At 40.0% G+C, this 13239-nt stretch overlaps 3 protein-coding genes and 1 long non-coding RNA gene across 8 annotated transcripts; 3 read left to right on the top strand and 1 right to left on the bottom strand.

The window, feature by feature from the left end:
• Nucleotides 1-41: 41 nt before the first annotated feature.
• On the top strand, nucleotides 42-4704 carry LOC124183604 (protein yellow-like). 2 transcript variants are annotated; one of them, XM_046572285.1, is made up of 6 exons: nucleotides 42-225; nucleotides 1991-2299; nucleotides 3234-3646; nucleotides 3825-4002; nucleotides 4087-4298; nucleotides 4389-4704. In XM_046572285.1, exons 2-6 carry the CDS (start codon nucleotides 2014-2016, stop codon nucleotides 4527-4529), a joined length of 1230 nt encoding a protein of 409 aa, XP_046428241.1. In that variant the 5' UTR covers nucleotides 42-225; nucleotides 1991-2013; the 3' UTR covers nucleotides 4530-4704. The 2 variants fall into 2 exon arrangements, with proteins under 2 accessions (XP_046428241.1, XP_046428240.1); XM_046572284.1 differs by having other exon boundaries at nucleotides 44-225; nucleotides 1978-2299.
• LOC124183614 lies at nucleotides 2456-3373 on the bottom strand. The gene is made up of 3 exons (XR_006871013.1): nucleotides 3232-3373; nucleotides 2937-2989; nucleotides 2456-2590 (listed from the first exon to the last, which is right to left on the bottom strand). It is a non-coding gene; the product is annotated as an uncharacterized LOC124183614 (long non-coding RNA).
• A 139-nt stretch (nucleotides 4705-4843) lies between the features above and the next one.
• On the top strand, nucleotides 4844-7209 carry LOC124183603 (protein yellow-like). The gene is made up of 5 exons (XM_046572283.1): nucleotides 4844-5438; nucleotides 5580-5992; nucleotides 6183-6360; nucleotides 6456-6667; nucleotides 6749-7209. The coding sequence occupies exons 1-5, from the start codon at nucleotides 5162-5164 to the stop codon at nucleotides 6971-6973; spliced, it is 1305 nt and encodes a 434-aa protein (XP_046428239.1). The 5' UTR covers nucleotides 4844-5161; the 3' UTR covers nucleotides 6974-7209.
• Nucleotides 7210-7361: 152 nt separating this feature from the next.
• Nucleotides 7362-12747, top strand: LOC124183598 (protein yellow-like). Of its 4 annotated transcripts, none has more exons than XM_046572270.1 (6): nucleotides 7362-8096; nucleotides 10197-10514; nucleotides 10591-11003; nucleotides 11275-11452; nucleotides 11536-11747; nucleotides 11864-12747. In XM_046572270.1, the coding sequence occupies exons 1-6, from the start codon at nucleotides 8063-8065 to the stop codon at nucleotides 12170-12172; spliced, it is 1464 nt and encodes a 487-aa protein (XP_046428226.1). In that variant the 5' UTR covers nucleotides 7362-8062; the 3' UTR covers nucleotides 12173-12747. The 4 variants fall into 4 exon arrangements, with proteins under 4 accessions (XP_046428226.1, XP_046428229.1, XP_046428227.1 ...); XM_046572273.1 differs by lacking the exon at nucleotides 7362-8096 and adding an exon at nucleotides 8188-9006 and having other exon boundaries at nucleotides 10185-10514; XM_046572271.1 differs by lacking the exon at nucleotides 7362-8096 and adding an exon at nucleotides 8189-9006.
• The last annotated feature ends 492 nt before the right edge of the window (nucleotides 12748-13239 follow it).

Genomic DNA, 13239 nt, shown 5'->3' with positions numbered 1-13239 from the left:
AAGGATTGTAGAATATTTCGACTTGATTAAGAGTTCGTATCGAAGAACGTCTCGAACTTGTTTCTATCTGATGTATTCCGTCGAATAAACATGCCTTCATAATCAAATAGCGTAATTGGTTGGAAGATAAAAATTCTTCTTCAGTCGACCCGACAAACCCAGTGTGGTAATATCGTGCAAGAATTTGGTCAATCTGCCACAGATGTTCACCATTTGCGTTTGACGGTAATTATTACAAGAATTTTCATTCCGATACACCGCTGGTGCAATTGCCTATTACATTACCTATCCAGATCCAAGTTGAGGTGATATATAGCATGAAAGATTAGCAAAACTTTGTTGTGTATGTCGTGCAGTGACTGCAATCATTGCCGGCCAATAATTATTACGCGATTACACGTATACTTCGGAAAGTAAAATGTCATATTTTTGTAAGATAATGTGTTCGAAGAAAAGATTAGTCTAAACATCATTTAACAATGGTTTGAAATTTTTATATGATAATTATTAGATTTTCGTGTCACTTCTGGGTTGGAAAGAAGTTTCGATAGATTCATGCTATAATCTCAGCATTACGGTTTTTAAGGTCGCTGAATTTGAATATGAAATCAGATTTCCAAAATTCAACATAGTCGATGCAAATTAGAAGAATAGTTTGATTTCGACGAAAGTAAGTCGGGGCGTGATGGGGACATCCAGCTTTAAGCATAAATAAAACACATTATTTTTACAATTTAAGTATTACGTTAATTAGATATGTGATCATTGGCAATCAGTCTTACAATTGGCATTCGCGTTTACATCAATTTTCGATACCAACATTCTGAAAATTAAAATATAATAAAAAGAGCATATACACCGTACCCATGAACTTTCGTTACTAGTCTGATTCGCACACTTCACATACATACGTGCGTTGTATCCCAAAATGAGAGACATTCAATTTTAGTACAGTGGCATATAAACAAATCCGTATTCGCCCATCTTGCCCCAGTAGCTAATTTAGAACAAAAACAAAAATTGTAACAGAAATATAAACGGTGATTGGAAAATCATGCTCCCACCTGCTGGTGCACTAATTTCTATTGACATTAACATCTGTAGTCAAATTATTATATTAACATATATGTATATCAATGTCACATAAATTATTTAGATGGAAAATTATAGCAGAAACGAGGAATTTTCGTTTTTTTTTTTTTTTTACTAGTGGCGAAAAGGGTTCTTCGTCTATAATGCGACTCGGGCGGCTGTCGGCGACCGATGGAAAATAGTAAACGTCGCTTATACTATCGTGATTGATGCACTGCATCACGTATTACGACGTCTGTCCAGTCTTGCCTCCACATTCCCCTATTTCGAAGTCAGAGCTCAAACTCAAAATACTCGAACATAAACATCTGGAGATACAAATTTTTTTCGAAATCCAACTACTTTCCGAATTTTCTCTCGCTGTATTGAATCCGCCATTTTGAATTTTGTAAATGCCATTTCAGATTCAAATTTAGCGACCTTAAAAGTATGGTTTACTAAACAACAGTTAAATCGATGTATTACATTTTTTTTAAATGGCCCTATATGTGTGTTAACTCAAAAATGCCACAGCATTTTTCCACCCATGTATGCGTTATTCGCAATCTAGGCGTCGACTCTTTTTTTAATGACTACCAAAATACAGACTAATCGCAAAGAATCGTTCTGAAACGATTTCAAATTTCTGTACGCTAATGGTTACATGAGAGTAGGTAAATTAATATTCATCGAAACCATTGAAATGCTTGACTATGCGATAAAGACCAGTTATACGTGTAACTTGATATATCAGATACCGCCTCATAAACTTTGATGAATGTCTATAAACACTCGATTATACTTTAGTCTCTGCATATGAATACCTTCGCAAAGTGAAAGAGGATTTTCTTCCAATGCTTTGTAAAATAATGGAGAACGAGGTATGCAGAAGAGCTTTTTACGTAGGTTCTACCATTAGGTAAGACGAATTCAGGTCTAAACATGAGGGTCTGCGGATGGTTCAGCTGCGGCTTCTTCCCGGCGGTGTTCCTGGTCATTGTTAGTTCGGTACAGAGCTCAATAGCCACCGAAAAACTGCGCGTCGCCTACCAGTGGAAATTCCTGGATTTTGCCTGGCCAGATCAAGAAACCCGACAACTCTTCCCCGATTATGTACGAGAGAACAATAATCCCCTTGGAGTATTAGCAACCGGTGACAGGCTCTTCATCACCATACCGCGATGGAAGTCGGGTGTTGCAGCCACCCTGAACTACATCTACCTAAACGGTAAGAAACTTTCGAAAACCCTCGGAACTTGAATCGCTTTTTAATGGACCCTATTCGTCCATTATTCGTTCCCATTATTAAGGCCAGGTTACTCCAAAAAACGTGATTTTTTTCAATAAATTTTATTCATAGTACAAAACATGTTGAGTTCAATTTTTTTTACATATGAAAGCATATATATGAAATTACTTGAAAAAAACTTCTTTTTTTCCAAAATGGTGGTTTTGAAAATGGCTGCTGAAACTCATCTGATTAGTAGATGGATGACATCGTTTCTTGGAAACGAATTATCTGAAAGCAAAAAACAAAACGGTTTCATGTTCTGTATCGAATTGGCTATGGCCTCAAGCAGAATGAAACATTTTCAATGAAAAAAAACAAAATGGCGGACTTTTGAATTTTTTTTACCCTTTTTTTTTCACTTTTAATTGTTTATAACTTTTTTAAATAATAATGAATATTTCTGGTTCTGCTTGAGGCCAGACATCTAAAGAGTAAAATGCCGTTTGGTTCATATCGATAAGTGCAATAGTTTTGAAATGAGAGTGTAATCCATGCGAAAAAACGTGGTTCGGAGAAAAATCAGTTTAAAGTTTTTATTCGTGAAAAATCGTCAAAAAATGTGAATTTTACTCACATATCCATTCCAGCTTCATACACAATTCCTTCCTGATCTTCGTAAGCATCATTCTGAAAATGAAATAGAATGGAACAAAACAATAAGACGATCCGAAGGCGTTCGAGCGGCCGGATTTACCGCACCGCTTCCCACTCTTTTACACCTGCTTCTCGGTCTTGCTGACCTTCGGGACTAATTCTATACTATTTCTACGAGTATACAGTAGCAATTTATGAAAAAAAAAAAAAATTTCGATTTTTTCAAAATTGTTTGGAGCAACCTGGCCTTGACAAAAATTTTTTTTTTTACTCACAGATACGAAAGAGTCACCACTTCTTAATCCCTATCCTTCGTGGGAGGCACATCGACATGGCGATGGTAAGGTACCGGAAGTTGTATCAGTATTTCGCATCTGGGCGGATAAATGCGATCGTCTTTGGGTCCTGGACATGGGATATGAAAGCTATATCCGTAATAAACAACTGTGGGCTCCACCGGCCTTGCTAATTTATAATTTGACCACCGATCAACTCCTCCGCAAGTACGTGATCCCATCGGATCAATATCGGACACCATCGCATTTCGGAAACGTAGTCGTTGAGGATGCCTCTTGCGATGATGCATTCGCTTATCTTGCTGACCTCCAGGGACCGGGTCTCATCGTTTACTCCTGGGCCAACAATACCTCCTGGCTAGTCAAGCATCACTACTTTAATCCTGATCCTATGGTAAAACTTGTACCCTTTTTGCGTAGTTTTGTCAAAGTGTACTGTCGAGCTTAGAATGTTTAAAAATGACCTCTCTGAAAATATTTTTTGGACCTACTGCATTTCCAGAATACAAATTCCAGTTGAAGCAGGCAGATTTAATTGTGGTGGAACTCTATAAAATTAATTATCTGTTTAGGCAGGAAGTTTTAACTCGTCCGGCCTTTCGTACCATTGGTGGGACGGTATCATAAATTTGAGTCTAGCCCCGAAAGAAGACGGCTTCAGCACCTTATACTTTCACCCACTTTGCAGCAACGATGAGTTTTTTGTAGACACGGAAGTACTTAGGGTACAGGAGCGCATACCTGGAAAAGGTACTTGCAGCAGATCAGTAAAATAAATTGTCTAAATATCAAATCAACAAATGACCAGTAACACAGTGTTTCCTTTGATTTCAGACAACTTCTATGAATTCCATGCACTGGGTTCTAGAGGATCGAACACCCAAGGCGCTGCCAGTTACCTGGACCCAAAGAGTGGAATCCTCTTTCACGCACTTTCTATCGCAAATAACATAGCATGTTGGAAACCTGGAACTAAATATAGTCCTGAAAACATAGGCTTGATTTTTCCAGATAACGACACCTTGATTTTTCCCAGCGACATTAAGGTCAGAAATCGATCAAACCATATTTTTTTATTTTTTTTAATGTTACTGCTGTTATAATAAAATTCATGTCGCATATTTTTCTTATTCCAGATCGACGCTCAGAGCAATATCTGGGTGATGGCTGACTTCCTCCCGGTCTTTATGTACTCTCAATTGGATCCCAACAACTATAACTTCCAGGTTTGGACCGGATCCGTGCAAAATGCCATAGCCGGGACCCCTTGTGCCTAGAAAACCTAAAATGACACGAATCTGATATCATCGGCGTAGATTTCGTCAAGAATTTGTTGTAAACATTGACACCGACCGTATGACTAATGAAACTTTCCTCTGCTCTATATAATTTTGTAATCATATCACTGATGTAGAAACTATAATAAATCCCCAGTATCAACATTTCCTCTTACTTGCAGCTTTTCAATTTACAATGTATTTACACCGATTAGACTATCTCTTCAAACGGTGGAAAACATGGTGGGATCTTCTTGAAACATTCCAACTGGTATCGTGTCAGAGATGTGTACTCTAATAATCTGTTGGATAATTCGTATGACGATGTGTTAGTACAGTTGATAAAAAGTTGATAACATATAAAGAAAGGTTATAATGTAATCATATAATTTAGCATTATCGTACTGATAACCGAATTATCATAATGTACATATAAGATTTCGTACCGGTTATTTCTAAAACTATTACAAGACCAGTGAAATAGACTGGTGAACGAAGAAGGTTCAGTGCGGTCACTTTATCTGGATTTATCTCCAGGGTTCATTTAGTAGTCACTGTATGTATGTGCGTGTTACAAAATAGCCGGTAACCGAAATTAAATATAACAAGAATAACTATAGACGTGAAGTAATATGAGACTCGTTGTCAATTACGGTCATGCCACAGTGTTTATTTTTGTTTTACTAACTGTGCAAAGTGCGAAGGGTATCAAAAATCTTCAAGTAGTCTACCAATGGAAGCTTCTTGAGTACGCCTGGCCAAATGAAGATACGCAACTACTATTTTCGCACTATGTTCAAGCGAACAATAATCCTCTGGGACTCGAAGTTGCGGGTGATCGACTTTTCATCACTATACCGCGATGGAAATCGGGTGTTGTAGCCACCCTGAACTACGTTTACTTGAACGGTGAGCAACGTGCAATATTCAATAAAAACTTTCGGTTGTAAAAACCATAAGCATATAATAATAGATCACATATATTTTGCGTTAGATTTTTCGTCGATCGTGTCTGATCATGGGCGAGTAAAATGTGATCTTTACATCCAGATACCAGTGAGTCACCTTTGCTCAATCCGTATCCCTCTTGGGAGGCTCATGAGTACGGTAACAACAGCGTACCAGACATTGTCTCGACCTTTCGCGTCTGGGCAGACAAATGTGATCGTCTTTGGGTCCTCGATATGGGCGTTGAAGACCTCACCGGGACTCGGGAGCAACTGGTTACGCCATCCTTGATCATCTACGATCTGACGACCGATCAGCTCCTACGCAATTACGCGATCCCTTCGGATCAATATCCGGAAAAATCGCACTTTGGAAATGTCGTCGTCGAGGATGCCGCCTGTAACGATTCCTTCGCCTACCTTGCCGAACTTCAAGGTCCGGGAATCATAGTTTACTCGTGGGCCAGTAACGATTCCTGGCTCGTTGAACACCACTACTTCCACCCTGATCCACTGGTAAAAGCGTAAAGTCTACCCATGGTTTTTAAAAGTAATGTAAACTTACACCGGTCGCGTATATGTATCTTCCGTTAAAAAATAACTTCAAGAATCATTGCCCGTTGAAAAAATTCCGAGTTCGAAAGAATGTGTGTAAACTTGGATAGAAGCAATTGCACACCAATTATCGAACTCCGAACTTTTTAAGGCTGGAAATTTCAACGTCTCCGGACTTTCTTTCCAATGGTGGGACGGTGTTGTAAATCTTGCCTTGGCCCCCGAAGAAGATGGATACAGCACTTTGTACTTCCATCCGCTCTGCAGCAATGCTGAGTTCTCCGTCAGTACTGAGCTGCTTCGAGATTCCGTACTTGCAACATCGTCAGGTGATGTTATTTTCCACTTTCTGATTTAACATTTCCGAGGTATAATGTCAATTAATGACTAACAACGATGTACCTGTTTTTTTCTACACATACAGATAGTTTTCACAATTTTACGGTGGTGGGTACCAGAGGTATCAATGGCCAGGGTGCAGCCAGCTACCTAGATCAAACGACTGGAATCCTCTTCCACGCCCTTTCGATCGCAAATGCCGTTTCATGCTGGAATCCTGGGACCAGTTACAGTCCCACGAATGTGGCCCGCGTTTACGCGGATAACACGACTTTAGTTTTCCCCGCTGACATTAAGGTCAGTGCAACCTATCTTTCTCGGGGCTTAGTGTTTTCCTCTTTTATTGATACGAGAGAAAGATAACCCACTTCTTTTCAGATTGATAATCATAGTAACATTTGGGTGCTTTCGGACCGGCTCCCAACCTTCATGTACGATCAGCTGGACCCTGATCAATACAACTTTAGAGTTTTATCCGGGTCTGTGGAGGAGGCCATAGAAGGAACCGTCTGTTCTCGTGGAGCCACACACTCGGGTGTAATTCAGGGTCTGGTTTCACATCTGATTGTTGTTATCCTCGTCTGGACTTGTGGCACAGTCTGATCATTCCTGCATTCCAGGGAATGTTGTGTAGTTATTAAACGTACATGAGTGCTATTTTACCTGAAGAATCAATATGTTTGACTATTCATGCGCTATTGGGATAACTATAATATTTGCAGATCGAGTGTAACGACGGCAGTTTCGTGACAAGGAAAAGTTATTGTAACGTATTTTATGCACTACTTGAGAGTATTTTTAACAGTATATTTATTTGGTTATAAATGGATTAGGAAAATAAGAATAACATTTTTATTTATCTAACAAATTACTTTACACAGGCATTTCATTATAAGGAATAGTTTCTTAAAAGCAGTACGTTTGTTCATATGGATATGAATCATTAAATGTTGAAGAGTGCTTCAATGGACATACACGTATGCATTCTTTTCTGGATTTTACCTGAGCAATACACGAGTTTAATAGAAATACTTGACGGCATAATAATCCACGTATTTCGTATCTACATTGCTCCGTGCTAAATTCTTTGTTTGTCACATTTCAAAACCCTTGGTTGCTCACCGAATGTTTCACATGTGTATCCTAACTGAATTGTGATAACTAAAAACCTCTACCCCGGCGTATGTCCAAGCATATACACGTGTACATTTACAAAAGAGTGAATGCAGAACCGTTATTCTCTTATCTAGAGAGACAGGTGAACGGTGCTCTGTCACGCCTATCTACCTATTCTATCCATTCGTGTGAGTAGTAGCGATCAGAAGCGGGAACGAGGTATAATGCCGTAGCAGCAATCACTTTGAAAAGTGAAAGTAACGTCCTCGGCTGCAGAAGGGAAGAATGGATGAAACCGCGAGCTTGGCTTGTCAAGCAGCAACTTGAGCGCTATTTCATGGTTTAATTTATTCGCCTAGTCATTTTGTCATTTATTTATTGTTTATTATACACCTGTATTAAACGTACATTCGCAGAGAAGGAAACAGACACTCGGTTTGACCCTCGCGAATAAAACGGACCGTGGACATACGACGTTAAGAAATACAGAGAAATTTCCACAATATAACGGCGTAAATCATACTTAGGTGCCTGCGCATTTGTGCTCGCTCGACCCACATCAGTATTTCATCGGGAATGTGGAGAACGTGCAACACACGACCTGCGGACGGTATTTACAATACGTAACATGATTTGCAAGAAGGGAATTCCCACCGAGTAGCACCGTACATTACGTGCCTCGAAGAGTTTTCAGTTTCATCGCCTGCAGCATCGGGGCATGCACCTACTCAGTACATTAATGGATGGCCAAAACGAGCAATATGACAAATACGGTTCTAACATGAAACTTTTTAATTTTCAAGTGTCAGCGCGATCGGCTACAGAAGCCACCGTTTGTTATCTCTTAAAAATAATACAAGAACAGTACGCTTGTATATTGTCGCAGAAATAGATAAATTTGTGAACTAGATTGAGTTCTATTGTACAGTCAAATTAAGAAATGTTGAAAAAAAACATCATCTATTTACCAAAATATAGTTCAATTTGGCACTAATAATTGTTCGTGCACCTCCGGATTAATCGATTATACTCGCATCTGTTTGTCGCATCAACTGCAGGAATTTTCCGATTACCGCCGACTGACTCGTTTGATTCTTAGTTTATTTATTAATTTAATTTATCCAGTTATTATATATGTAAATAAAAATTTGCATCAACGTGCACAGTGTCAACTATATTAGATATCGCCTTGCAGTCGATGCAGATTGTGATCGTCTCTATCGCGGAGTCCTTCGGGGTCGCGGGTATAAACAGATGGGCGTGCTTCGTGCGAGAAATCGGAAGAACCGTTCATCGCAAGCCGTATACCTCGATCGCGTCCGTTGTACTGGTATACAGGTTCGGTTCTATTTCAGTTGACACTGCAAACTCGCCGGGGTAACACATCGCGCTCGCGGATTCCTTTCACAAACAATCATCAAACCTCTGTTATTGTGCTGTAATCAACGGTTCATCGCGTTTAATTATCGTGCATTCTTATTTACAGTGAGGAAATCTTCTTCGTTTCTATTCTGACAAAGGTTGGTTTATAAAACAGAATAACCGCCGCGTCCACTTGCCGATGTTTTCATAGAAAATTACTCCGTGCATGCATTTAACAATAAATTAATCTTACTGAAAATGCGATAGCCTTGGCCAGTGAAACTGTGGTTATGTTTAATAAATGATTAAAAACTTCTTGTTATTAGAAGTACATGTTACATTTGTGCTTGTCGTACGAATTGTGTTCCACTTCTCGATCATAGTTCATTGTGACAAAAGTTTTTATTCCATTTAAACTGTGCACATTCTGTTGTAATAATTATACTTCGGCAACTGTGCATACAATTTTGGTAATATTAAAATTCTCAACACTTTTCAAACGCTGAAATGTGTTCTGCGGATCTGGCCTCGCACGATATACTATTCAGGGACGGCTGGAGAAAGGCTCTGAAGTGTTTAACGCGTGGTTTAAAACCGGTTTTTTTGGCGCGATAACTGCGGTGTCGAAAATTTGAAACGATGAACTTCGTTATTTTTACCATTGATTTTGACGCTCGTTGACATTAGCTGTAGATCAAGTTGATCCCACCCTTTTTATACCATCAATCATTCAAACGGTTCTGGGTGTCGCAGCTTGTAAGATTTAAAAAATAATACCGTTTCTAGAATTCTATCTGACCAATATTTTTTTTCGATTCATCCGCCTCATTGTTAATGCCCCGTAATTAAACTTTTTACGAATTAGTGATTTCGCTACTTTGCTTCGGAATAACTGGCGGTACCATATTCTGAGAATACCGACTATTTAGCGTAGCCGTTTATTGTTAGCTGCGATCTATTTGTATGGGATTTCCGGGTTAAAACTTGACGGGCCAAGAATATATATCGTTCGTTTAACGGGTATTTAAATACCATAACAAGAAGTGTGACGAAATACGGCGCACGCAGTTACGGAATGAGTCACGGTGACCGTGACCAACGAATTCTTCGAAATATCCTAACACCTCGATCGAAAACTATCCCGTCTGTCTTTCTTCATTCACCGGTTGTATACGAGATTGGAGTTAGTAACGTTATCGTAACGAAGCATTATTATCATTATTATTATTATTATAATCACTAATTGCTGCGACAACCTTGCGTCGAATTCGGAATTTCAATTAATTTACGTAAAGTAAGTTGAGAAAAAAAGAAAACAAACAAACACACATTATAGCTTTCATTTCAGGAACTGATATCAAGAGTCATCCAGAAAAAAGGACCATGAGCGTTTGTGGTCGGTCCAACCACGGCCTAGCCACAGTATTGTTGTTGGCTTTTCTCGGCACGCAAACCACGTCAGCTATCGATAATCTGCGTGTTGCTCATCAATGGAAATCTCTGGAATATGCATGGCCTGATGAAGATACTCGGCAGCTTTTCCCCGCTTATAATCGCGAAGACAATCTTCCGCTCGGCCTCGAAGTCGCGGGTGACAAATTGTTCATCACGGTACCAAGATGGCGATCCGGCGTTGCGGCCAGCCTCAATTACATTAAATTGAACGGTGGGGGTTTTGGCTCTTTTAGCGTTTTTTTTTCTGCTTACTTTTATAAGTTGATATGATTGTTTATTTACCACAGACACCAGCGAGTCGCCGTTACTGAACCCGTATCCATCCTGGGAGGCGCATCATTACGGAGCGGCTGGAGTACCGGAAGTTGTATCAACCTTCCGGATCCGGGCCGACCGCTGCGGTCGTCTATGGGTCCTGGATACTGGGCTTGCTGACATCCTCGGTAGTCCGGAACAGCAGGCTCCACCAACTCTTGTCGTCTACGACCTGGCCAATGACCAGATACTCCGGAAGTTCGTTATTCCAGAGATGCAAAGAACGGGGGAATCTCTGTTTGCGAATATCGCAGTCGAGGATGAATCCTGCGAGGATTCTTTCGGCTACCTTGCTGATCTGGGGAGCCCCGGCCTCGTTGTTTATTCCTGGCGTCGTAACGTTTCATGGCTCGTCAAGCACCACTTCTTTCACCCTGATCCTCAGGTACTTTTTTTATCAGACAGTACATCTGGATGTATGATCGCGCGAACACCTGCCAGATGATGCGTATCTCGCTTTGTTTGTGCACAAGTTAATTTATTCACGTACCATGTAGACGTGATATAAACTGCGATGAATATTTTTACATAAATTAGAGAGAAACCGAAACGATCTCGTATCGTTGAAATAGTTACGGTTCATTGCCCTGTCTTCACGTAGCTTATAATTGGTTTTACGAATATCAAATTATATAATAATACAACGATATTTCAAGAGTGGTGAATTCAACGTCTCTGGTGTATCCTTCCAATGGAAAGATGGTCTCTTCGGTCTCGCGCTGGCTCCTGCAGCCGACGGTTACAGCACACTATACTTCCATCCGCTATGTAGCACCATGGAGTTCTCTGTCAACACGAGGCTACTCCGAGACCCTGAGCGAGCGATGATGCCAGGTGAGTTCAGCCGGTTCTTCACCTTTTCCCTCGATCTACGAGGAGATTAATCACAGCGTCATTAACGTGGCTTCAAATTTTAGATAGCTTCCACGAATTCAAGGTGCTCGGGTCCAGAGGACCAAACGGCCAAAGTAGCGTCAGTTTCTTGGATCCAAGTACTGGAATCCTCTTCTACGCTTTGACCAATTTGAACGCGATCGCTTGCTGGAGATCCGGAGGCAAATATAACATCCTTGAACAGGGCCGCGTTTATATGGACAACGTCACGATGGTCTTCCCTAACGATCTCAAGGTAATCAAGTTGGGGCTCAAGTTCATTGCTGTTTGAATAACTACACAATTATCAATCATAGAATACCCAGCTAAAGTTTTTACTTCTTCATAGTTAAACGATTTATTTCTGCCTAGGTTGATCGTCAGGGCAACATTTGGGTTCTCTCGGACCGGCTCCCGACATTCATGTACGGTCAGCTCGACCCCAACGACTACAACTTCCGGATCTTGACCGGTTCCGTGCGGGAAGCTGTGGCAGGAACCGTTTGCTCCATGCCCCCTATAACGTCGTCTTCACGATCCCCGCCGATTTCGTCAACGACGCCAAAAGTTGGCGTTCGAATTGCCGGACCATTGGGCACGGGCAGCGGTCAGTCGACAAACGTATCGTCGACTTTGGTCCTCCTACTGGCGCTCGCTTTATTTGCCAAAATCATTTTTTAGATGCATGTGTGTACGTACGATGGGAGGCTCTCAACCGCTCATAGCTAGATCGTTTTTACGCTCACATTTTTATACGTAGCGCTCGAGAGTACTCATATATGATTCCTTGCTCAGGTCTTTCCTAATTCTTTGTGCAACGTTATTCACCGACCGCGGAGTCTATGAATGTGGTGCTGACAACTCCGCTGTTCACCCTAGTAGACTGAAAATAATTGAACAATTTCACTTTTTTCTTCAACATTATTTCGCGTAAGAATATATCGAATCGTTGAGAATGTCGAATTGATTAATTTAGTTTTTGTTTACTGCGACTGCTTCCTCGACGGCCCCAGTGCCATATCAGGACGTGATTAATTTAAACTACACGTGAACCTTGCCGCATTGGCATTTTCAATATTATATAGTAATGCAGAAAAATAAACACAGTGTATGTACCTTATAGTATACCCTGCGTATACGAATATGATTTTATTGTAGAACAAGGTCGGCCTTGTTACTGTACAATAACCCAATAACTGACAACTGGTTTTACAACATAATAATGAAAATAAATATTGTATTAGTTATTACTATTATTATTATTAGTGTCACGATTAATTAATTTTATTCGCATATATTTTGGATGAAAATTACAGTTGATCAATCTTGAAAAGCAGAGTTGAAATACATAGAAATATTATAAATTGTAACGAGTCATTGCAAACTAGCAGTATATCATATTTATCGACCTAAGCACCTTTCATATTCTTGCCCCGTTATATTCAAATAACCATTACGGTAGATAACAAAACGATTAAGAAATAGCCGTAAGTTACAGATTTGAAATTTACGATCTGTTATTGTACAAAATATCAGGCAATGCTGCAACAAATCGTAAAAAATGAGATTTTCGCAGAGAATCACCATAAAATCGAATAAAGTCGAAGATTAACGCCATTCCCTACTATGATTGCCATTCAATTGTGTTACGCATCGTTTGAATAGTTACCGATTTATTATCCCCTCAGGATATTTCTATGCGAGTGCGCCTTCTCTGTTCAGTCGTTGCCTCAGTGGTATGTATTTTT

Source organism: Neodiprion fabricii, chromosome 5 (assembly GCF_021155785.1).
Source record: "Neodiprion fabricii isolate iyNeoFabr1 chromosome 5, iyNeoFabr1.1, whole genome shotgun sequence".
NCBI classification, from domain to species: Eukaryota; Metazoa; Arthropoda; class Insecta; order Hymenoptera; family Diprionidae; genus Neodiprion; species Neodiprion fabricii.
Note: the sequence above shows the minus strand (reverse complement) of the source record. Positions and strands in the feature narration are given on the sequence as shown.